This window comes from Perognathus longimembris, chromosome 4 (assembly GCF_023159225.1).
Source record: "Perognathus longimembris pacificus isolate PPM17 chromosome 4, ASM2315922v1, whole genome shotgun sequence".
NCBI lineage: Eukaryota > Metazoa > Chordata > Mammalia > Rodentia > Heteromyidae > Perognathus > Perognathus longimembris.
Window position 1 is genome coordinate 64,613,617 of NC_063164.1, and position 25,794 is coordinate 64,639,410.

General features: G+C 36.4%; 1 protein-coding gene across 2 annotated transcripts in view; it reads right to left on the minus strand.

Moving 5' to 3' along the window:
* Positions 1–2,755: 2,755 nt before the first annotated feature.
* Gpd2 (glycerol-3-phosphate dehydrogenase 2) overlaps positions 2,756–25,794 on the minus strand; it is a 141,958-nt gene continuing 118,919 nt past the window's right edge. Inside the window, exons 10-18 of one of the 2 annotated variants that reach the window (XM_048345443.1) lie at positions 21,458–21,592; positions 21,055–21,230; positions 20,393–20,524; positions 18,466–18,624; positions 10,327–10,439; positions 10,170–10,248; positions 9,868–9,966; positions 6,013–6,134; positions 2,756–4,032 (exon numbers count right to left, since the gene is read on the minus strand). In XM_048345443.1, coding sequence (XP_048201400.1) covers positions 4,029–4,032; positions 6,013–6,134; positions 9,868–9,966; positions 10,170–10,248; positions 10,327–10,439; positions 18,466–18,624; positions 20,393–20,524; positions 21,055–21,230; positions 21,458–21,592 — 1,019 coding nt within the window. In that variant the 3' untranslated portion in view covers positions 2,756–4,028. Of the gene's footprint in view, positions 4,033–5,662; positions 6,135–9,867; positions 9,967–10,169; positions 10,249–10,326; positions 10,440–18,465; positions 18,625–20,392; positions 20,525–21,054; positions 21,231–21,457; positions 21,593–25,794 lie in introns of those variants that run through there. The other variant, XM_048345442.1, reaches the window with a different exon arrangement.

Sequence of the window (25,794 nt, forward strand, 5' to 3'; positions counted from 1 at the left end):
TTCATGGATTGGGAAGGGGCTGTGTAAGTTATTCATTCTAGACAAATTGAGAAATGCAAACCTATGATTTGTCCTTTTTGGAAAAAAGTTATGATTTTTTAATAGTGTTCAAACACATATTCCAAAGCACATACTTTTCAGGATACAAATGACTACTTTGATGTATGAAACTCAATGAAAATTATATACATTATTTAAGGAACTCAGCATTCTTCCTCTTTTGCGATAGTAGAAATCACAGGGCCGACTTTAAAATCAAGCTGGTTTTTTACTTATACAATAGATGATATATTCAGTAACACATTAAATACTCTACCATACCAGAATTAATTTGTAATGTTATGAAATTTTGATCAGCCTGCTGTAAAGCCATTTGTTTACCACAAGTGTCTGATTCTGAGTCTTAACAGTCTTTTCAAATAGATAATAAAATAAACTAGGGAGATAGGGTGGTAGGATAGAGGATAGTAATTTATGAAAACATGGTACACTATAATTTTACCATTTTCTGAAATAAGGATGGCAAATGATTAATGGGATAAAATGAAATATTTCACTGTCATTTCAACAGATCTGAGATTCACAGCTTCTTGGATAGGAAAACTCCATATGCATAAAAGTGAATTGTAAATCAATTAATGATGGAGACACAAACAAAAACTTTATGTTGAAGCAACAAATAAAAGAAAAGAAGGGCCTAATTACTTTTACTTTCCCCTTTTGGGAGGTAGGTGCCACCACAGAAGAAAGCACTTGCTTAAAAATAAAAATTCAAGTCAGGTAAAATAGGAGCTCATTAAGCAAAAATCATATTTCCACATTGGTCTTGGAAAAATAAAACTAGGAAAGGGAAAGAGATTGAATTTAGGAGTATGTGTGATTCCAGAATTACTAATAAAAATCAGTCTGATCTTTCATAAAAATTAGACTCTGTTTCTAAGGTCAAAACAAAGAAATCCTACTTGTGTACACGCACACACACACACACATACATCCACTCTCTAATTTAAGATTTACAGCACCAAAATTATTCTGTTATAGGTACCAGGGCCAACAGAAAAAAAGAATTAAAATGCTTATGTATTTTTAATACCTCTCAACTCCTTGACACAGTGAATGCAAGTTAAGCAGCCAAGGAATAAAAAGCAACTTGGTTCTACAGGAGTCATTTGCCTGGGAAATGAGTACAAGGATGCTGTGCTTAAGGTATAAAACTGAATTTAAATAGCTCAGAAGTGTAGCTATTTGCACTATGTGCCAAGATGTAATGTCCAAGACAGGTTCTAGGCAATTCAATCCTCCTCTCATTCAGTGATATTACATACTTACTATAACTATAGTTATGACTATAGGATACACAATGATTCTCCCTAGTTTCAGGTAGCTCCACATGAACACCTCAAATAGGGTATGATAAGTAATTTAATTAAATGCCAAGAATAGAGAACCAAGATGGGCCTAATATTTCTGCTAAAGCAATATTTGGCTTAGATCACATGATTTTTCCCCCACGCCCCAGACTAGGTAACAAAAGTATATGGGTATTTATTGATTTTTCCCCCCCACCAAAGTACCCACATACCACAAGACCTGCAAATCTGTCAGTGGTGTCATCTAGGCTCACATACATCATGTTCTGTCCTTGAATTTCACAAAATAGGTAGCTAATTAGTGACCTAAACTACAAAGTACTGGCGTACACAGCTCATCATTTCTGCCTCCTATACAGAAAATCTCTCATTATGAGGGTGCCAGATCAATTTAAATTCTGTTGCTTCTTGCCTTCACAAGCCAAATGCCATCAGGTGAAATCTGACACCAGTGATAATACACTATTGACAATAATTGCAAAATATTGATGCTATATCATGTTTGACTTTTTTCATGGCCATCAATTTTACACATTTTGAAAACTGGGGGCAATCTTTTGACAAATTTAAAAGTACTATCAAATTTGATAGGCTAGATCAATGAAAAAAAATTTTTTTGAGTTGCTATATGTTTTCTTCCAGGTATTCAACAAACAGTTTGTTCAAGTCTGCCTGGCTTTGGACATTCTATTCTGTTTCAAAGGACCTTCAAAAGATCACAAATTCCTTTGAGCACACCAAACCAGAAGGGAGCATGTCTAAAGCACAAAATGGAGAACATACTCCATGGATGTGTGTAAGTTAAAACCTATTTTTTTTAAGGGCAGTATAAAATTTTCCCAGTGTTAAAACTGATAACGGTTTTACTGATTTACTGACAATGAAAATATATAGCATTTTTTTCTGTCAGAGCATTTATCAACACGTGGCAACCCTGTACTAACTTGACATGTAAGATGATCAAAATGGATTATGTAATCTTTCCCATTCATTTCTATTGATTTTAGTTATGATAAAATTCATCAGTGCCTGGGAACTCAGAGGCTGAAAGGTTCCATTAAAAAAAGAAAGGAAAAAAAAAAAAACCACTCAACTGAGTTGTAATATAATAAATGTAAGTCCAGAGTAGGATTGCACAAATACAAAATTCACAGCTAACGCCGCAACAACAAATTAATACAAATAATTCATTCTGGTATTCTCATAAAATTACATCTGTCTATGCAGAGATTTCACCTTGAGATACAGTTACAAAATTCCAACTTCAATGATTAATGTGTTATTGAAATGTATTTTCTGAAAATATTTTCAAACTTAAAAAAAAACTTCAAGAGTAATTAAAGTTATTTGTCTAGCTGCAAGTAACACCAAAATGCCAGAGAATGGACCATTTTAATCAGTTTTATTGATTCATGCTTTCAGTTCTTATTCAGTTAAAAACAAGGCACATTAAATACATTGTCTTATTGCTCTATAAATGCATGCAGCTCATTCTGTATATCAAAAGTAATAAATAATGGCAATAAAATACCAAGACAGTTATAAAAATGACAACCCAGCCTCAAATATGGTATTTAACAGTCCAATCTAGAACAATAACCCAATACAAAACATAAAAGTGCCACGTATGAAAACATGCAGTGTATATATGCATTGAGTACTGTGTTTATACTTGATATTCTTTGAAACAAGCAGGGCTTGTTTTAATTTCCTAAAAACGTTGACACAATGCAAATAGTGCAAGTTACAGCGTCATTGACTTCATATGTGTTTACATTCAGAGACAAAAATCCTTTACAAATGCATAAAAAAGGGAAAGAAAATCAGTGATGACCCTTATAGTATATTTAGTAAAAGTCAGAATAAATTTTTGGTTTTTTTTTACAAAAAAAGAAGCTACCTATTTTGAAAAGGACAAAATCAAGCCACTTATAAACTAAGGCAGAATAAGAAGCATGCATTTAATTGTAGAAATCCTACTTACACTCAGTACAAACTGATTGGAAGCAAATGTGTTGCAGCAGGATGGACATGAGGCTGACAACCTCACTCTTACAAATAATCCAGCATTATCCATGTTATGAATGAAGTCAAGTTAAAGGAGTAGCCAACTCTCCAGCATAGATGAGGTTCCTTCACCTGAATCCCCATTAAAGGCTCTTAAAACATTAATGACAAAAAAAGCAATCCCTGACACTTAAGCATAGTTGTCAACAGAATCAACCAATACTAATTTATATGAAAAGAAAAAATAGAGAAAAGAAATAAGAAAAAAATATTGGTTTTGAAGGGGTTTATTCCTATATTTCTTTCCCCATTTGCTTAAATCAGGTAAAAAAGTAAGAAAGGGTTAAGTAAGAACATACAGGAAAATGCTGGGGTCCTCTTATTCACAGTAATGGTTTAAAAACCAGTGTATTTCCAAAGTTTCTGGGGTTGGTGAAGGAGTATATATCTTAGAATTTCAGCCTTAGGCAAAAGCAGATATGCTCAAATCCAGAAAAGTGCACTCTTCTTTGTCTTTACAGGAACTTCATTCATAGCAAAGCACAAACAAGGTCTGATTTTCAGACCCAAGACTGCTCAAGCCAGTCAAACTCTACATCCCATCCCTACTGTATCAGAATCACGGAGGAGAAAAGTCACCTTTATCTCGATCTAACTAGAAAAAGAGAGAGAAGGAGAGAAAAAGAGAGTACAAATGTACAAGATTGTCATACATCATCTGGATGTTTTAAAAGACAGCTTTGCTACCTATTTAGTGTCAGTAGGTTCTAAACAGAGAAATTTATTGTCGCAATAGAAAAACATTAAGTTTCAAAAGCCACTTGCTTCCATTCACTAAAAGAGGGGTGAAAGTGTAAAAAAAATTACTTTGAACAAAAAAAGTCACAGTGACACCTGGGACTATCACTCATTGACAGCAGGGAATATTGTTCGAACTGTTTTAAATTTACTTTAGAAAGTGGCAACATGTAAACTTCAACTGAAAATAAATGCTGCTTCCCCAAGTAATTTCTGCTTGCTTCAGAGATGGTGGCACAAATAGGTAAGTAAACTTCCTAGTTTATGTTATGGCAAACAGTCTTATCCACAGAATTCTACTATGTTGACATAAGTAGAAATAATGGCACAAACGTGTTTTATGTACTAGTTTATGAAACTAGGACCAAATCTAAGTAATAAAAATCTGCTGTGAAATAAAGTGGTTTATTTCCCCCTATATAGAACCTGATCTTTTTAAAGAAGTAAATAGTTGGCTTTGAAAGAGGAAACACAATGTCAGCCTTAAGTTTAAAAAGCCAAGCAATAGCACAAGGTCCTGAATTCAAATCCCAGTACTGGATCAAAAAGAAAGGAAGAGAGAAAGAAAAGAAGGAAAGAAATGCATTAAAAATACTAAGATGACTATTTAAATTGCCAGATTGGCATTTTTAACTCCATGTATTATTTGTTAAATTCAGTGCACAATGACTTTTGTTTTTGTTGCATATTATATGTATGCTTGCTTTTATATATATTGAGAGTTTTTTTACACTGAGTACAGAAAAAAGGGGGCTTTTAGTAAACAGGCTGATTGTGGATAGTGAAGTGTTGTGCCTTACTTTAAATGTGATTATACTTAAAGTTAACTCATTACTTTGCCATTTTGTTATCTGTTTCTATATACTGTCAACAAAGAGGACAGGTTTGACAGTACCTGCTGCTGCAAAATTTAGGATCTATAGATTGAAAATTGTGTCATCCTATTATCATTACTTTGTAAAAATTGGAAAGATTTGGACTCATCCCATAAAATCCAACTTGCCACGATGAACACTGGCTTTTGAGTAAGAAAAGCCAGGATCTTCCTGGCAACACTAATAGTCAAAAGAAAACCAGCAGTGACTAGGGGGAAAAAATGAACTGCTGAGATGAAACTATCACTGTAACTCTCAGAAAATGTCAATGCTATCCTTATCTTATACCTGCGATTCTGGAAGGTTTCAGATCTTCTCTTTGAGACTTGTAACTAGATCTAAAGTTTTTTCTTTCCCTTAGCCTTTCTAGGCATGCTCTGGATGTAAAATTGTGCAATATTGTTTGGAAGAGGGAGATAGACCAGTTGGAGGAAGAAAGGACTGGGAAGTTTCTAGAAACACCACCAGTTTAATAGGTCGTTATTTAAAAAAAAAAAAAAAACTATTGAAAAGCATAACATCCAGAGTGTGGTGTGTGTGTGTGTGTGTGTGTGTGTGTGTGTGTGTGTGTGTGTGTGTGTCACAGCATTTTTTTTTCACCTTTTTTTTTTCCACTTTCGGCCAAAATATTCTGCCTCTAGAATTAATTTAGAATAAGTGAAGAGACAGAAAGGAAGAATGTCAAGTCTAACAGGTCACAAAATGGATACAAAACATCAAATCAATGTGCACTGAAAATACACTTTTTAGAAGCTTGACTGAATGGCAAGTACAAATAAAGTACTGGCAAATTAAGTTGGCAAATATACCAACCGTCAAATTTTGGAATGTTTTCCAGTGTTTAAAAAAAAAAGGCAGCTACAACAACCATGATGTTAGATTAATTTAAGTCATCTCTGCTCGTTACAACATAATTTGCCATTTCTGTGTAGGTTGGCTGTGGATTTACTGGTCAGACTCACAATCCTCCACCACTACGGTCCACCGGAATGGGAACTCTTTGGTCCAGGTTTTCTTCTGCAGTTTTCATGAGTATAGCAAGTCGGCTTCCAGACACTCTTCCCTTCTGAATAGCACTCATCAGCTTAAAAAGAAAACAGGCAAGAGATTCAAAAGGTAGACCAGCTCATTCTCTCCTCATCACTTAATAGTTACCCTTGTGGCAGTCAAAGATAACTATTAAAGGCCACAAAAAAATACTACAGCTCCAATAAGAAGGGAAACATTTTTAAGCATTTAAAGAGATAGGAAGAGATCATGATATCTATTTTGCAAATTAGCCTGCCTCTAAAAGCAAATCCCATGTATCGCTCTTTGCCCTATTAGGCATATTTTTAAAGCAAATTTTAAGTATTCAATATTTAATTATATTTTAAAATCCCAAACAGGAATCTCAGAGATTGAGCAAAGTCAAATCAAGACCTATATATTTAACTTTAATTTTTAGTGTTAATGCACTTAACAACCTTAAATCACCTAAATCCAAATTCCTTAAAGGCTTTTTAAAGTAATTTACACATAAAGTCCTTGAAAATAGGTCCAGAGAATTGCCCTAAGAATTAAAAGCACTCCAGATTTTAGTTAATTCATTTTATACAAATGGATAAAATCAGAAATTAGTCATGAAATTGCATACAGTCAGTGGCAGAGGTCTTTAATCTGGAAAGTACTTTGTAATTATGAGTATGAGGATATTGATCCTTTATTTTTATTTTTTACATTGAAGTGGATGTAACTACTTGCTTTTCCTGATCTCACTTCCCCAGTCTGTTTATTTACCTTAAAAATAGTATAGTTGGGGGCTGGGAATATGGCCTAGTGGCAAGAGTGCTTGCCTCCTACACATGAAGCTCTGGGTTCGATTCCCCAGCACCACATACATGGAAAACGGCCAGAAGGGGCGCTGTGGCTCAGGTGGCAGAGTGCTAGCCTTGAGAGGGAAGAAGCCAGGGAAGGTGCTCAGGCTCTGAGTCCAAGGCCCAGGACTGCCCACCCCCCCCAAAAAAAGATAGTATAGTTGGGGCAGGAACAGGAGTGGGAAACTGGGGAAAGTGAATAAAGGGGTGATATTAAAAAATAAAAACGTACTCATCACCCAATTTTGGAAATGATAACCCCTCTGTATGATACCTTAATAACAATAAAATTATATTTTACAAAAAAGAATGCAATTGCACATTCATGAGAAAAAATATCTAAATATTTTAGGGTTGTACTTTGAAGTACATTTCTAAACAACGAACCAAAACCCCTGAGCTCTGCATGTAAGTCAGAAACATCTGTCCAGGGGCTGCATCAGAATTTTGTGACCTTATTAAAATTTGTTTCACAAGCAATTGCTTATTAGAGGTAGACTCCCACATGACATGGAAGTGTCATTAATATGTCCATATGTAGAAAGAAAGCCATGCTAACCAGGCTCTGCTTTTAGTGATTCTTCAATGAAGATGACTGAAAAACCCTATCTATGTTAAAAAATAAAAAAAGATCTTTAACAGGATAAATGTGGACTCTTAATCCTCAGAAAAATTTTAAACAAACCCCCACATATACTCCACATACGATGATTCATGCAATATTGGCATATTTGCCAGAACAATTTATTGTTTATTGTTTTATCTCTGATCTAAAAAGACCATGGAAATATATGAATGGTAACAAAACTGACCAAGCTAGAGTTTTCTTTCAGCCAAGAACTGTAAATCATGTACTAATCTCCCAAATGCCAAAGTTTTCTTTAAATATTACATAAATATTACATAAATCTAAAAGCCACATAAGAAAAAATGTATTTGAGTGTGAATATATTTCATGAAACATACAGAATTTTTAACTTGGAAAATTCACTGTACATCTGCATGAATAGTTTCTTTCATTTAGAATTGAACAAGAAATACTCAATTATTTTAAAATGCTACAAGAAAACCTGCAGATGGTTTAAATTATTTTCTATGTGTTTAACTCTATTACAGTGAAGAATATTACTTAAAACTCAAACCACATAGCATATCCACAAAATTAGATTCTCATTATTTCTAAAATCTCAAATTTTTCAACCCAAAATATTGTTGTTTATTTTCAATACACATGAAGTGAAGCATAAGCCAGTCCTTTGAAGAAAAGTACTCTTAACATTCTGAGACAAATAATAAAATAACCTCCAGGAAACCAGTAACAAAAATATTCATTAAATGGCTTCCAATTCATAGCCATAAATTTAAAATTAGTTAAACAGTAAAAGCTAAAAGGACTGAACATTCATTTTTGTAATGCTGGACACAGCCTGTGAAAATTTTCTGCATTTAGATTCAACAATGCTCTTATCTGCAGCTCATCTCCAGAGAGACAATTACCATTTCCTTTGCCTTGATCTTGTTTGTTTAACTTGACACACTGAAGAAAGGGCTGACATTGACCAAAATCCCCAGCATTAATTTATTTCATGTTCAGCATTCATCATTGCCATAGTGCAAGCAAGACCTGGCATTCATTTGAAATACCTTTCCATGAAACATTCCAGAAAGAACCTGGGTGCTTGGTTTGAAACTAATACATTCTTCAAATGATTACAGTCATGTAGACAGTTACAAATAATGTGTGGATTTTTTGCATTTTCTTTAAAGAACTTTTAAGGAAGGATGCCTAGCAACCAGTTTAAAGTTAAAGTAGCAAAACTTCTTTTCTTCATGATTACAAAGGTCAAACATATGAAACTTCAGTAAATTGAAAATTGGCAACTAAAATGTATAAATTTATATGGGTCTTCAGCCCAGAATATGTAAATTTCTTTTCCTCTGTTTTCCTTATTTATAAGTTAACATCCTAATAATTACATTCTCAAGTAAATAGGATTCTTGTAATTTGTTCCATTAAAAAATGTACCTTCCAGCTGGGCATGGTGATACATGTTTATAATCACTGTACTCAGGAGGCTGGGACAGAAAGGTCAGAGGTTCAAAGCCAGCCACAGCTTTGTTTGAGAACAAAACAAAACAAAAACAAAAAGCTGAGAGTATAGGTTCAAGTTGTAGAATTGTTATCTAAGTGATCAAAAGTCCAGTGTTTAATCCCTGGTACAAAAAAAGAAAAATCCATAGTAGAAATTTTGTTGCGTCTCTTGAAGAGAATGGCCCAACAGTGTTATTCCTGGATAGATTTCTTTAAAAGGCTGCTTATTTGCTCCCTTAAGCCACATTTTACTTAGATTTCATCTAAATTGTCCCACATAACAAAATATTTCTTATGAAAAGCAAGAGAAGACAGGAGAGCCTCATCCTTGAAGGTAGACAGTCACAGTTGCTACTGACTTCATGCTTTCTTTTCTTTCTAAATGAAGTGAAAATATATGGGCTTTAGGAATCACCATGGCTGTAATCCTAGCTACTTAGGAGGCTGAGAGCTGAGGACTAAGGTTCAACGCCAGTCCAGACAAGAAAGTCCATGAGATTCTTGCATGCAATTAACTAACAAAAAACTAGACGTAAAGCAGAAGTAGAGCATGAATTTTGAGAAGAAAAAGTTAAAGGACAGCACCCAGGCCCTAATTTCAAGTCCTAGTACTGGCACAAATGGAAGGGAGGGAGGGCGGGAGGGAGAGAGGAAAGGAAAGCAAGAGGATGGGAGGGATACACTGACTGAAAAAAAAAAAAAAAGAGGGAGGGAATGAATGCATGCCTGGACTTCACATGTAGGAAAATCTCATAATGAATCCCATTATTTCACTTTGTAGAATATATGCTGATAAAATATCATACTTGGAACAATAATGACATCTAAAAGACAGAGGCAAATACATGTGCTATTTCAGAATAACTCACCTGCAAAAATTCATTGAGTTCAACCTGCCCATTTTTGTTCAAATCTACTTCATTCAGAATTTCATGTAGTGTATTTTCATCCATTTGCACATTGATATTCTCAATAAAAGAAAAGCACAGCATTATTAGTTTAAGTAAAAATTATGCTTATTCTTTTCCTAATGTTACCAAGCTTTCAAAATTTAAATTTAACATGTTTGTAGAAAATATTAGATGAAAAAAAAGTTACTATCATTATCCTTAAATTCTTTTGCTATCAAAGACTGAGGCTGACCAAAAACATATATATGTATATATGTTACCTCTAATACACGCTGAACATCAACAATGGTAATAAAGCCTTTTTGGTCTGCATCAAACTTATGAAATCTCTTCTTGTACCTGCAACACAACATTGAGTGTTTTAGAAATATACTTCCTCAGAATGAGAAAAGAGAGAAGGAAGCTCATTAGGAATACCTGTCAATGTCTGAAGGCAGGAGGCAAATTTCAGAGCGATCTGTTAATTGTTCAGACCGAGATTTATAGCCCATTTCATAATATAAAAACTTCTTGGCTGTTTCAAGTTCTTCCTAAAACAGACATAAAGTTCAAAGAGTTATAGAAAGAATAATTGATTTTTTTCCTCCTTTCTCTTGATATTCAAAAAGGAAACTGATTCTCATTTGACAAGCATACTTCATTTATTTTTTCTAGTTTTATCAATGTAGAATTAATTGACCTCTTTCAGGTCTGCACTTTGATGTACGCTCCAATGTGACCATTATCCTAATAACTTCCTCATAGCCATCTTTCCCTGGCCTCCGACCCCAGGAATCCCCAGATCTGCTTTTACTCCCCAATATACATTTTCAGGAATTTCATATCACAGGTTTCATAAGGAATGCAGTCTTTTGCATTAGTCAACTTTCTCATGGTTCAATGATTCATTTTGCTGCATTTTAACTATTCTTGTTTTTTGGATGTTTTATTTATTAATTAATTTATTTTGCAGTACTGGGAGGATTTGACTCAGGGTCTCATGTTCCCCTGCCTGCTTGCTTGACTGGCATTCTATCACTTGAGCCATGCCTCTAGTCCAGCTGTTTGCTAGTTATTTTGGAGATGGAGTCTCACAGTTTGCTGCCCTGGCTGGCTTTGACTCACAATCCTTCCTGTCTCAGGCTCCTGAGTAGCTAGGATTACAGGTATGAACACAGGCAATATTTCTGTTTCTCTTTACAACAAAGTATTTTTGCACAGCATTGGCCAGACCAAATTCTTCTAGCTATGTGATACAAACTGATTAAAAGTGAAGATATGGGCTGGGAATATGGCCTAGTGGCAAGAGTGCTCGCCTCCTACACATGAAGCTCTTGATTCCCCAGCACCACATATATGGAAGACGGCCAGAAGGGGCGCTGTGGCTCAGGTGGCAGAGTGCTAGCCTTGAGTGGGAAGAAGCCAGGGACAGTGCTCAGGCCCTGAGTCCAAGGCCCAGGACTAGCCAAAAAAAAAAAAAAAAAAAAAGTGAAGATATGTAAGACTTGAGCAACTCCTATAATACCATACACAGAGCCAAGGGAAAAGGGCAAGCAAGCATCCTGAGATTAGATGAACTGAAGTATCATCTGCAGGATTCTGGTAGTTACAAAGTCAGGAAAAAACAAGTTATCCTCAATAGTGATTCTGTTTCCAAGGCCTCCTATCTTAACTGGTGTTAGGCATGGCTGCAAACCAACGTCTGTCTTAGTCTCGATCATGTCACTCTCCCATCAGGGTATTTCCCAAGAGACTCAATTACATTGTTTTCAAATCTTTATGTATATAAATGTCATGTGTTTATACACACACACACACACACACAGAGAGTTCTCCTACATACAACCCCTATTTTTTTTCTTTTAGCTTAACCACAGTGATTTACATTGGCTACTAGAACATGAATATAATGCATGTCACTTTTGTGTGAAAGTTTTAAAAATGACTTTATAGTTTGCCTTGCCTCGTATGCTCCTGAACCACAAAAGGGCCATGGCCTAGATGAGCAGTCAGTCTGAAGAACCCTGCCACTAACGTGCAGATTTCACATTATCACTGTTGGCTGTGATAAATCACAGAGATTTCAAAGTTGCTTTTCAAAAAAAGTTTATTTTCTGGGCTGGAAATGTTGCTTAGTGGTAGAGTGCTTGCCTAGAATGCATGAAGCCCTGGGCTCGATTCCTCAGAACCACATAAACAGAAAAAGCAAGAAGTGGTATTGTGGCTCAAGCCTTGAGCAAAAAGAAGCCACGGTCAGTGTTCAGGCCCTGAGTTCAAGCCCCAGGAGTGGTTTTAAAAGTTTATTTTCAAAAAGAAAAACAACTACAAAAGCAATACTTGCAAAACTGTTTGGTCTAAGTGAATGGAACACCTCATGGGGGGAAAGGGAAAGGGGGTGGGGGGAGGGGGGTATGAGGGACGAGGTAACAGGCAGTACAAGTAATGTATCCAGTGCCTAATGTATGAAACTGTAACCTCTCTGTATATCAGTTTGATAATAAAAATTTATTTTCTGCATTTCAAAAGGTTTTACAAAGGTATTGCAATTTAACGTATCCAGTGCTACTCAGTTACTCCTCCCATCATTTTCCTCCATCCCATCTTCTCTTCCCCCATACTCATTTTATACTTCACATTTCATTGAATATTCTTGCTGTATTTGTTCCATTCCCTTTTATATTCATCCACCCTTGCTCCCTTCTTATACACTATAACCTAGCAACAACAAAAAAAAAACACATGAAAACAAATCTCAAATCCCAACTTCCCATCAAAGGATATTGTTAACTCAGTGAGACCCAAATTCTGAACTGAACTGTGAAGTACCAGTGAAGCGGAACAAAGAAAATAAAGTGACCCACATGTCATGAAATGTGTTCATATGTGTTTTCTTAAGCCTGAGATAAAACTCTTTACTCTATGGACTTGAAAAAATAAACTTAAAAAAATCATTCAATGTAACATTTTTCCCTTAAGAAAAAAATATAAAAAAGGGAGTAAATAACACATTGTGAGTACTAATGTTCTTGAGTTAAAAAAATAACTAAAAAGCACATATCTCATATGTCATATGGTTAAACATACCCATGAACTATCCATCACCTCTAAAGTGTTCTGCAATTACCACCTCTTTCTCAAGATGTTCCTTCACTGACTATGTAGATTACTCATATGAAACCAAGCAAAAAGTTTTGTGTTTCAAAGCTGGAAGGGAAGATATGTCCTTCCTTCTCATGACAATGTACCTCCTCAATCCCATCCATAAATGGACACATGAGCCCTCTGACTAAATTAGTCTAGCAATTGGGAGGAAAAAATTCCACTGAAGAAGGCCATGAAAGAATAGCTCTAGTGGTTAGAAAGTTTTAGGTTATGATTAAGCCTACCTTCTTGCAGTCCTTCCGACTTGTATGGACTGTGCAAAAGTTGGCTACAGAATATACCTAATGTCTGTTTTCTATTTCATATCATACACATTAAAGTGGTATCATCTGCATTCTTCCTTCAAGATTGCTTTTAGGTACAACTACTCTTTGAAATACTAAGGCATGATTTGAAATCCCCTATGCCATGCTGAATAATTTCTTCCAGATCACAAATATTTTGTATCGACTAATACAATTTCAAAGCACAACAAGTGCTCTAACAGGTATCTGGCTAGTGCCTGGAAGGGAATAACTATGTGATTCATTAAGATAAATGTATTATTTCTAATAAGATACTGCAAAATTACAACTGGATTTGAGAGAATAGCCACTGGTCCACTCCTAGCTGCAATGTTTTCACAGTTAGCTAAAACCTTTTCTTTCTGACAAGTGTACCTGTGAGCCTCTGTAGCCCTGTAAATTTTATCTTGAATGGATGAAGTTGTTTCTCTACCTACTGCAAGTTTTGCCATTTTTAAAATTAAATTATGGCTAATGAAGTTTTACTCATTCTTTTAATTTGTCATCAGACATTTAATCACGATAGAGACATACTGTATGCATATATGGAAATGTCACAGTGAAATCCCCTTCATACAACTAGTGATGTATGCTAATAAAAAATAGTTCAACAACAACAAAAGCAAGTCATCCTTCAGTTTCTGCTTATTGACACATCAAACATGCATGCTGCCTTTACTGTAATGCAAACACTTGGATCAAGATAGACTTAGTCAACCCCAAGAACATTGTGCTTATGACCTGTCATCAGACACCTATTTAGAGGTCAGTACTAGCCACTTAACTGTTTACAAATCTACCATTTTCACAAAGAGAACAAAAGGCCTTGTATATACTTTATGAAATCCATGTATTATTTCTATAATATCTCCCAATACAACAATCCCTTTGCTCTCTTTAAAGTAAAAGCATTCATTGCATATCATACAAAACTAGGAAAGTGGAGAGGATAACTGAGTTTGGGAAGGAAGGGGAGAATTATTAAGGGGACAATATTGATCAAGATGCATTGTGCTCATAAACCAACAAGCTCAGACAAAAAGTGAGACCTCAATCTCAACCAAACAAACAGCACTGTGGTCCATGCCTGTGATTCCAGCTATGCAGAAAGCCTATGCAGAGAGCTGAAACCTGAGATAAGATACGAAATATCTGAAGTAAAAGGGAGAGGGCTGCTTCCATTCAAATACTGAATTTAAGCTCCAGTATCAAAAAGAAAAAAAAAGTTTTTTTGAAAAGCTGAATGTGATAGCACAAACACATGTTCTGTAATTCAAGCAATTAAGAGGCTGAAGAGTTTGAAGCCACCCTGTGATACACAGCCAGTTCAGGGCCACCATGGGCCAGTAAGTCCCTTCTCAAAAACTAAAAAAAAATTACTTTGATGCCTTTAGCATTTTTTTCCCAAAACTGTTCATTTCTGACACTATGCATGTAAGTGTTTGGGACATGATGCATATTACGGATTACCATTCTTTATATTCATTTTTTCATTTATAAAATGAGTGCTCCTGAGTGCTATGTTTATAGGAGTGTGCCACCATGTCTGGCTCTGCTCTCAATTCTGCGCCACAATTCCACTACATATTTCTATGCATTTTGGGGGGAAATGCATACATCTCTGAGGCAAGTATGAATTAGATCTACCTAATTACATATCAGGATCATTGAAACTATGAGCTCTTTATTATTTCTCTAAAATGTTTGGTATGATGTTCAACATGCAAGTCACTCATTAAGTATTGACTGGTAAAAACAACTACAATTCATCTGCAGAGGGCTATTTGTCACCTCCTTCCTCTTTCACTTTTGCAGGTTAAATAATCCCACTGCTTTTAACCTTTTCTCAGAAGTCCAACTTTCTAACCTTTAATTCTCCTCCCCCCCACCCCCACCCCGTCCCCAGCCACACACACCTTCTTTGTTCTCTCTAGACTGCCCACAGTTCTCATTAATACTCCTGTGTCTCAGACAAAGAATAATAACTTTAAGTCTTTCATTTTTGTTACTTTGTTATGTAGGATATTGGAATATTCCTAATCACAAAAAGAAAATGTGAAATGCTGTTAATTCTACATTTCTAGGAAGGCCAAGCATGATCAGTGCTCCAAACACAGCCAGCTCACCGGATTTTCTTCCTCCTTTCTTTTGCTACCTTCTGAATTCCTAGCATAAAATATGTTCCAGCATATTCAAATCATTCTGAGAAAAATTTCTGCAAGAAATTTATTACCTCCAGTCCTTCTATAAGGGAGAAAATTGGCTGTAATAGAAAAGTACACTCCATTATATATTGCAGCTATATAGAGCTTTTTCAGAAAATAAACTCAGTACTGGTGCCAGAGTGGCTAGCGAAGTGGCAGGAGGGCAGGTGGGGATATCACATGCTCTGGTATCCAAAGGTTAGGTTTGGATGCCAGCTCTACAAATTACTGCTTGTGTAAACTCTGGCAGAAATTGACTCTATGAATTTCTCAACTATCAAATAGTAGCAGCAAAGTCAGTCCTCAGAGATATCATCAGGTCATGGCACTCTGTTTGACAAGTGACTTCCACCACTAATATAACAGTAGTGCATTACCCTAAAATCACCAGAAGAATATCCTAAAAATGCAGGACTCTGGTGGTACCCCTTGACACATTTTAGTAGTCTAAAATATGCCTCTCAATCTTCCTATTTTTCCACACTCCCCAAGTGACTGGTACAGAACCATCTTTGGGGATCTATGACAGAATGGGAACATTTTAAGCACAGTTCCTCACTATCCCCTCGGTGCTTGACATAGATGTTCACTCAGGTGCACACAATCAGGCTGAGAAGATATAAAAGATATGTCCATCTCTGGGCCAGGAGGTAGACACCACCCCCACATCAGACCTCAACTGAAACCTTGATTCTGGACTTCTCAGTCTCCAGAAATAAATGCTGGTAGGCAGCCCAGATGGACTGAGTTAGCTTGGAGATCAACTTTTGGTGGTCTCACACCTCCTCCAACCTTACTAGCTACTACTTTCTCTTTTTTCTGGATTTGTCTTTGTCTCACCAACTTCCAGTCTTTGGAGTATCCCTGGGCTCAGTCTCTGGCCACTTTCCTTCCCTGATTACATGGACTCCCTTCAAGATCTCATTCAGTCTGATCACTTGAAATACAACTTAGATGTGTACCTCACATGACACATCCCATGCTCCCAGTGTCATCACATTGTTAATACAGAAACATTGGCCTTGGGAAAGAGGAATTGCTATAATTCATATGCCTCAAGTTGATAACAGTGAATGTGTTGAGGGCTGGACTGAGGCATTTGAAAATAAATAGGACAAGATTTGCTGGTAGGTTTAGATACTTGTAAGAGAGTAGAGTAAGGTATTAAGGGTTAAGAATGACAGAAGAGGTAACTCCCATCAAGATGCACCACACATCTTGAACTGAATTTGTACTACTTGCAGATAATAAAAATTAAATAATGCACCATACACATAAATGAACATGTTAAATTGCAATCCCATTGTATAACCATTTGAAAATTTTAAAAAATTGAAGTATGGTACTAAGGCTTAGGTTAGAATGACTAAAATTAAAAGAAGTAATTATAACGTGGAAATTCTGTAGGAAGAGAAGTGGTCTCCCACAATAATAGAAAGTAGATCAGGCCAAGTATGGTGGCATACTTGTAAGCCCAGCACTTGATTGAGCAGAGGCCAGGCTGGTATATGTAGTGAAATCCAGTTTCAAAACACCAAAACCAGGGGCTGGGGATATAGCCTAGTGGCAAGAGTGCCTGCCTCGGATACACGAGGCCCTAGGTTCGATTCCCCAGCACCACATATACAGAAAACAGCCAGAAGCGGCGCTGTGGCTCAAGTGGCAGAGTGCTAGCCTTGAGCGGGAAGAAGCCAGGGACAGTGCTTAGGCCCTGAGTCCAAGGCCCAGGACTGGCCAAAAACAAACAACAAAACAAACAAACAAAAAAAAACACCAAAACCAGACTAAAAGAAAGTAGTGCAAGGAGGAAGAATGCCCTATGTCAAATGATGTTGCTTGTCAAGCTAATGAGTACAAAACACTTACAAGTACATGCTACAGGTGAGCTTGGCCAGGGTTAATATAGCAAAATGGTAACCAAAAAAAGCCTGACTAGGATGCATTCAAGAAAGACTGGAGGCAAAGAAAATAACTCTTGGAAGTGACTACAGTGTTTTGTAGTATGTGAAAGGTTGGAAGTATGGCTCAAGTGGTATAGTGACCATCTAGTACCTGAAGCCCCTGAGTTAAAACCTTCCCCCAAAATATATTTTTTAATATATGAAAATGCTTCATAAGCCTCTGCATGTCACAATATTTTGTGTTAATTTTTAAAACATAAAGATATTCTGCTTATTATAACAAATCTGTGTGTGTGCATGTGCATGTTGTGTGTGTGCGTGTGCATGTGGTGTGTGTGTGCATGTGTGAAAATATGTTCATCTGAACATTTCTGGCTTTCAAATGACACAACTGATGAGTATTTGCTTGTCAGGTGTTGAAACTGCTGTTTCTTACTAAAGTCAAATTAGCAAAAATGTGAATTGCGGACAAAGTTCTATAGCAGTTTTCTTTTTACCCATTTCTTCCTTTCCTTTCTTTGTTTCTGGTAGTGTGGCTTGAAAAAAGAGCCTCACATTTTTGTTGTTTTTATGCTTGGCTGGTGCTCTACCACTTGCATCATGCCTCTAATCAATCATTCCTGGAATTTTCCTGGTTAATTAGAGATGGAGTCTTACAGACTTTTCTGCCAAGGCTGTCTTAAACTTCAATTCTCAATGTGCTAAACTCCTCTAAGAATATTTTCAATGAAACAACAACAACAACAACAAAAACCCATCATTTTTCCTTTCCTTTTGAAGAAATTTAAGAGCATTATCTATAATAAGATGACCCAAGAATATCTTTCCATTCTCCTAAGGCTTAACATACATACCTACGTATGATTTAATATATGTAGTACAACATATAAATAAATAAAATATATTGTGTGTATACATATATATGGCAAGAAATCTAAGATAAATGCCAAAATTAGTCTAGCTTTTACATATATATCAGGCTCATAAAGGGAAATATGAGTATAGAGACTTCCATGTATACAATACCTGCTTTTTAGAATCGCTCCAATTCAGTTCTCTGCCCATCAGTTCAACAATCCTGGGGAGGGCTTCCTCTGCAGCCTGGACATTGAGAAAGGCCAGGCGGGTGCGACGTGAAATCATATCCACTGCAGTGCAGGCATATTCCTTAATCCCATATTTTACCTGAATTCAAGAAAGAAAAATGATTAGAGAGGGAGGACTCAGTAAGTTAAGAAAGGGGTGAACTCTAATCAAAGGACTTAATATGTCGGCGACATGTGGCTCATTCTTGTTATCTTAGCTACTCAAGAAGCTGAGATCTGAGGTTCATGGTTTGAAGCCAGCCTGGGCAGAAAGTCCATGAGCCTCTTCAATTAATCACCAAGAAGCTGGAAGTAGACGTATGGCTCAAGTGGTAAAGCACCACCTTGAGAAGAAAAGATCAAGCAAGAGCACAAGGTCCTGAGGTCAAGTCCCAGTATTGGCACAAAAAAGAATGGAAGGAAGGAAGGAAGGGATTCAGATATAGAGATGTCAAAATAAAAACCCACTGTAAACTATTTATGCTAATAAAAAATGTGAAAAAGAACAATGATTAGTTGAGACTTTAAGAAGAGGAAATAAAAGTTTCACATTAAAATGTTCATGCTTTGAGGGCTGGGAATGTGGCTCAGTGGTAAAGTGTTTACCTAGCATGCATGAAGCCCTGGGTTCGATTCCTCAGCTTCACATAAACAGAAACAGCCAGGAGTGGCGTTGTGGCTCAAGTGGAAGAGTGCTAGCCTTGAGCAAAAAGAAGCCAGGGACAGGGCTCAGGCTCTAAGTGCAAGCTCCAGGACTGGTAAAAAATTTAAAAAAATAAAATGTTCATGCTTTGAAAAGGTGTATTAGTCATTACATTGTCAGGTTCTCTAGCAGGCAGAAGACAAATAGTAATACATCTCCCAAATCCTCTTTCTGCTTGTCAAAGGAGATTTGGAAAATAGGATAAACTGGACAAGCTACTGAATGGAACCGGGTATCAGTTTGCAAATTGTATCATTTCTCACTAACCAACTACAGTGATCACTTGTCTTTGCTTATACATAAATGGGGAAATTAGTTTACATAGCTGAGTGGGTAAAGGATGCGGAGATAAAAGTCTCAATGTTTTAGGCTGTAAAGTACTGTGTCTTAAAGAAATTGTAAGACAGCTTGAATTCCATCAACAAGTAAATGTATTATGAATAATTACAACACATGGCCAGTGCCAGTGGCTCATGCCTATAATTCTAGCTACTTCAAAGGCTGAGATCTGAGGATCATGGTTTGTAGCCAGCCCAGAAAAAGAAATTCAAGAAATGCAACTCTAATTAACCAGCAAAAAATTGGGAGTATAAGTGTGGCTCAAGTAGTAGAGTATAAGACTTGAGCAAAAAAAGTGAACAGAAACATGAGGCCCCAAATTCAAGCTCTAGTACACACATACCACCCATACAACTCACATGCTCACAGATACACATACACACACACACACACACATGCACACACACAGAAAAGCATAATATGATGAGTTTCAGAAATTGAAATATCACAAAAAACAAGACTCAAAATATCTGAGAAATTTTCAATGCAGTGAGGTAAGTATATATACCAGGCAAAATAAGTAAAAAATTGGAGGAGCTCAGATTCACAAAAAGGGACAAAGAAGTCTATGTTCACAAGACCTGAGATAGCATCCTGGGAAAAAAGAAATCCATATATCATACAGTTCCTGCCATGAACACCACCTCAGAATGAAAACTCCATGAATATTATAGGTGTGCTGTGCAAACAGACACATCACGCCAGTTCTTGGCTGACACCTGTGCATTAAAACTAGCTCCATACAATTTTGTGTGAGCATTAGTGAATGACCAGATGAAGAGTGTTACATGGCAGACAAGAAATTCCTATGTGACTATTCACATACCTCCGCTTCAATGTATGGAAATTCTGACACAAGCCGCACACCAACAATAGGCCACCTTTTTCCAGTTACACTTGCCATTTTAGCCACCTCAAAAGCTTTGTCACCATATGTGGTGGAGAGATGCTGGGCCACCTACAGAAATAAGACTGTATTAGACAGGCAAAAAAAAATCAGAAAGGTACATGCTTATCTGGTCAGTTTTCTTACAATCTATAACTGATAGTTCCCTGGGAGGATTAGGTTTTGATTCTGTGGGAGGAAACCACTTGGGCTTTGAATGCTTAGGCCAGCACTAACTCAGCTTCTCATGTATCACACTGTATCAGTGACAGATGAAGCTTCAGCTTCATTTTGCTCCTGACATCACTCCTGTAGAACAGCCATCCTTGTGCTTGGGAAAGAAAGAATTTGTGAAGCTCTGCATGCTAAGAATAAACCAAGAAAAACCTCTTGGTTTCAAAACAGAAAGTGACATGTACATTGCCTCTTAGCATCTAACCTAAAGTTGGACCATCTTTTTCATTACGCATACTTTTGCCATACACAGAGAGAAATGCTCCCAGCAAAAGGAAAAAAAGTCCAAGGAAGTCATGACTACTGACTTTGTAATGGCAATAGTGACAGAGGAAATGAAGCAGAAGGAGGTGGCCACAGACATTCACCTCACTTTCAAGTCCGTAATCCTGGACAAGCCTAATGTAGAGGGTAGGGCTCCAATCTTTGCCCCCTTGTAGGAAAAGACCAACTGTCCTGCTTGGCCCTGCTTTCAAATTGTGAACCTTGATTGCAGCATTGATAGTGTCTTCTGCCATGGACCGGTACGTTGTCCACTTCCCACCTACAATGAAGTTGAAAAACAACTCATTACATCGTTACTCCTTATTTTTCCTATACTTAACCATTTATCAAATAACTAATAACTTAGTAATGACAAATCAATGTCTAAGGCTGTATTTAGAATCATAACACAAGACTTGTTTATTGGAGTTAAATGAGAAAATTCATGGAATGATATAGTGAAGCTTGTATCCAAAGCACATCAGAAGAACAAGGATGTGCCCCTACCTGCTATGGTGATGAGGCCACTCTCACTGATGTCCACAACATGGTTTCTGGAGATGGACTGCGTGTCTGCAGACTTGGGATCTGTAACCAGGGGACGGATCCCGCTCCAGGCTGCCAGGACATCCCCTCTTCTCACTAGTATGGTCAATGCCAAGGGTTAAGAAGGGTTACTTAAAAACATGTCAACAAAAGTATGAAATAGTTACTAAGCATGGAAGCATTCAGTAAGAAGGAATAAAAGAGGGAGAAAATCCTTAAATAGAAGAACTATGGTGACTCACACCTGTAATCCTAGCTACTCAGGAAGCTGAGATCTGAGGATCCAGGTTCAAAGTCAGCCTGGGCAAGAAAGTCCGTGAGATTCTTATCTCCAGTTAACCACCAGAAAACCAGAAGTAACGCTGTGGCCCAAGAATGTAAAAATTATTAAATTTTTCTCTAAAATGGATATCATTGTCTCTTTTCAGGAAAGAAAAAAATCTGAATTAAATACACATAACCAGATATGTTCTTCTCTCCTTACTACCACTTATTTGTAGAGCATGTGAAGTAAGCACTGTGCAAAGCCCCACTAAACTGGGTATGATTATTCTCTCCATATGTATTGAAAAATTTAACCAACCAAGTAGGGGAACCTCTTACCCAAGGCAAACATCCTTTAGAATGTTGGATTTACATCAGAACCAAGTGTTTTCTGGGTTTAAAGACCATAATCTTACTCATAACACTGTACTCTCTCTCATCTGTGATAAGTTCCATACTCTGTCCACTAAAGTTTTTGGTGGTATTGGGGTTTGAACTCAGGGCTTTGAGTTTGCTAGTACTCTATCTTATAGGCCAGGACCCCAAAACTTTGCCCTGAGAGCATCTCATCCCTTATTTTTGTAACTCACACAGAAACAGATATACTGGCTCCTCCCACTAGGTATTTAACACTTACATTACAGGGTATTGAGGTTCTTTCTGTAGTCAAAAATATTCTGAAACTGGCCAAATGCCAGTAGCTCATGCCTGTAATCCTAGCTACTCAGGAGGCTGAGAGCTGAGGATCACAATTTAAAGCCAGCCAGGGTAGGAAAGTCTGTGAAACTCAATCTCCAATTAACTATCAAAAAGCCCCAGTGACAACACTCAGGCCCTCAGTTCAAGTCCCAGGACTGAAACACACAAACACACACAGACACACAGACACACACACACACACACACACACACACACACACACACACACTTCTGAAACTATTCTTTTTGCTTCTTCCAAAATACAATTTGCCAAAATAAAAATAAAATTTGCCAGATATAATAATATTAATTTGTAGTAAGATATAGACAATAAATATACATTCTAAGAAATGAAAGAATTTATTTGACAGCTGATGGATGGCATTGATTACCAACCTAAAAATATCTGAGAACAGTGATCAGCTGTGGCTCTGGTCTAACATTAGACATGGGAAAAACTCAATGGCAAGGTTTTCAGAATCTATTCTTTATCTGGTGCAGCTTCATAGGTTATGTAGCTTCTTTCCCTGTACCCCATGATATGTGTAACTATGTACATCCATCTAACAATGTAGACTAGACTGCAGAAAAGTGAATGTTTGCCTCTACTTCCTTCTTCACTTGCTTTGACAAAGCATTCATCCATTTCTGGATAATATAAATGTTAAGTGAATTTTGTTTCATCTGTGTCCTGGGACCATGCCTGGCCATCTTCCCATCATGCTCCACCCGTTATGCTTCCCTTGTACCATATACAAAAATTAAGTCAAATGGGTCATAGGCCAAACCTAAAAGCTGAAACTATAAAATTATTAGAAAACATAAAGAAAAATTTCATACCATTGGATTTTACAATGAATTGTTGGAGGTGGTATCAAAAGCATAAATGACAAAAGAGGGAAAAAAGATAAATTGGACTACCAAAAAAATCAAGAAATTTCTTTATGGATCAAAGACTCTATTAACAGAATGAAAAGTCATATATTTGAAAATCCTATATCTGACAATAGGTTAATATCCACAGTGTTTAAGAAACCCCTAAATCTCCTCACCAACAACAAAGTAACTTCAGAAATGGACTAAGTTCTTGATGCACAAAGATTACACAAGTGGTGAATAAACACATAAAAAGATGCTAAAGGTCACTAATTATTAGGAAAATGCAAATTAAAATCACAAGTGAGGTACATTTTACACTTGTTATGATGATTATTATAAACAGAAATAAAACAAAATACCAAAACCAAGGAAACAACGGTATAGTTGCTTTGAAAAATATAAGGCAGTTTCTCAAACAATTAAACATTCAGAATTACTACATTATCTCTCAACTGCAATCAGGATACAAAGAACTGAAAATGGAAAAAATGTGTACAGGCATGTTTATAGAATTATTCACAAAAGCCAAAGAATACAGTCACTTCAAGTGCCTATGATCAGATGAATACATGAATGAAACAAAAGGTAGAAAATAAATACAACAGAATAGTGCTCATCCTTTGTGGGGGAAAAAAAAAAGGAAAGAAATTTTGACACAGGAAACAAAACAAATAAATGAGTTTCAAATTATGAGACATAGCAGAAAATAGTTTGTATCTAACACAGAAGTATCATGTCTATGATTTAGTTGAAATTAGTAAATGCCTTGCAGGCGCTGGAGTATTGCTCACATAGTAGAGCACCTACCTTGCTGGAGGATTCTGGGTTGAGTCCTAATTAGTCACACCCTAAATTCATAAATGCTTTGCAAGGAGCAGTTTTATGGGCAAAGGACAAGCTGATTTTCAAATCTTACAAACCCTTGGTGGTCATATATAAACATTCAATATCACCGGGGAAGTATCTTGCTGACTGTCTTAAGGAATCACAAAGTTTCTTCAAATGACTGGAAAGGAACACTTTACCAAGTATAGGAGAGAAAGATTCTACAAACATGGTATATCACCCTGCTTTGATAATCACCCTGCTCTGATCTCAAATTAAAAGTAGATTTCTGGTAAAAACTGAATTCAACTAAAGTAAATCTAGTTTCCTAAGGAGCACACTCTTAAAACAACTGTCGTGTGAAATAAGAGAGGACCAATTACCCTCACGGGAGTATTTAATCAAACACAAATTCCAATGTTCTAACTGAAATGAGGGGGAAAGGAATCATTCTAGCTGGTTTCTTAGTCTTGTTAACCTTACACCATCTGTATCCCACTGCTGAGATTCTTGCTTTGATCTCTTTGATGCATGCATTATTTCAAACCATTTTAATCTGGGTGGCTTCTGTGGACTAGGGATTAATTCCTGCTTTGTAAAATCCTAAAAATTTTGTAAAACCTCAACATAAATAGCACAACATGTCTCAATCTTTATTTTAAAACAAAGCAAAGCCTCATTAGGAAGTGACTACTATTTTCCATTAGAGTTCATATAACCTTTCTGAGTCAAAAATAAAAACAGTCCAACCCACATACAATGTCACTGTGGTCTCCACATAATCTCTCCACACTGATCAGGAATTTTGCTTCAACTCTTCAAAACCTGTGACTAATGTTTAAAATATTTGGAGGGGGAGATTAGTCTTTCCAGAATAAATATGAAGCATATACAAATCATTTTTGGCATATGCTTTGCTTTTTCCACTCTAATAGACAGAAAGACAAACCTTACCAAGCCAACTGTCATTCACTGATTCTTCATTCAACCAGGTTCTTCATTCATGAAAGAACATGAAGTACAATCATGTGTGTATACAGGGTGCCAATTTTATGTTCCTATATCTCATCATAAATCAAGCAAACAACCTGCTATCAGGATAAAAGAGTTCATAAAATGCTTTGGTGGGGGGTGGGGAGTTGGAGGGAAGGAAAGGTGGGAAAAAACTGAGGGAGGTGGTAACAAGTTGGACAAGAAATGTACTCACCACCTTATGTATGTAACGATAACTACTCTGTACATCACTTTGACAATGCATTAAAATTTTTAAATGCTATGTTAAATTGCAACTCCTTTGTACAACTGCTTATTAAACAAACAGTACAAGAAATGTATCCAATGCCTAACGTATGAAACTGTAACCTCTGTGTACATCATTTTGACAATAAATAAGAAAAAAAATCAAACAAAATAAATAAATAAATAACTCAAAAATAAGCAAATAAAGAGCAAAGAAAAAAGTTCAGAACAACCTTACTTTGCTGGATAGCTTAGTATTCAGCTCTTTAGTCTGAGGATTATATCAGATGAATGTTAAAACTGAATTATTCAAAAGATCCTTTTTAAGGACAATTAAAATTTCATTTCAAATGTAAATTTGTTTTTATTGCCTATAGGATCATAGTATTATTT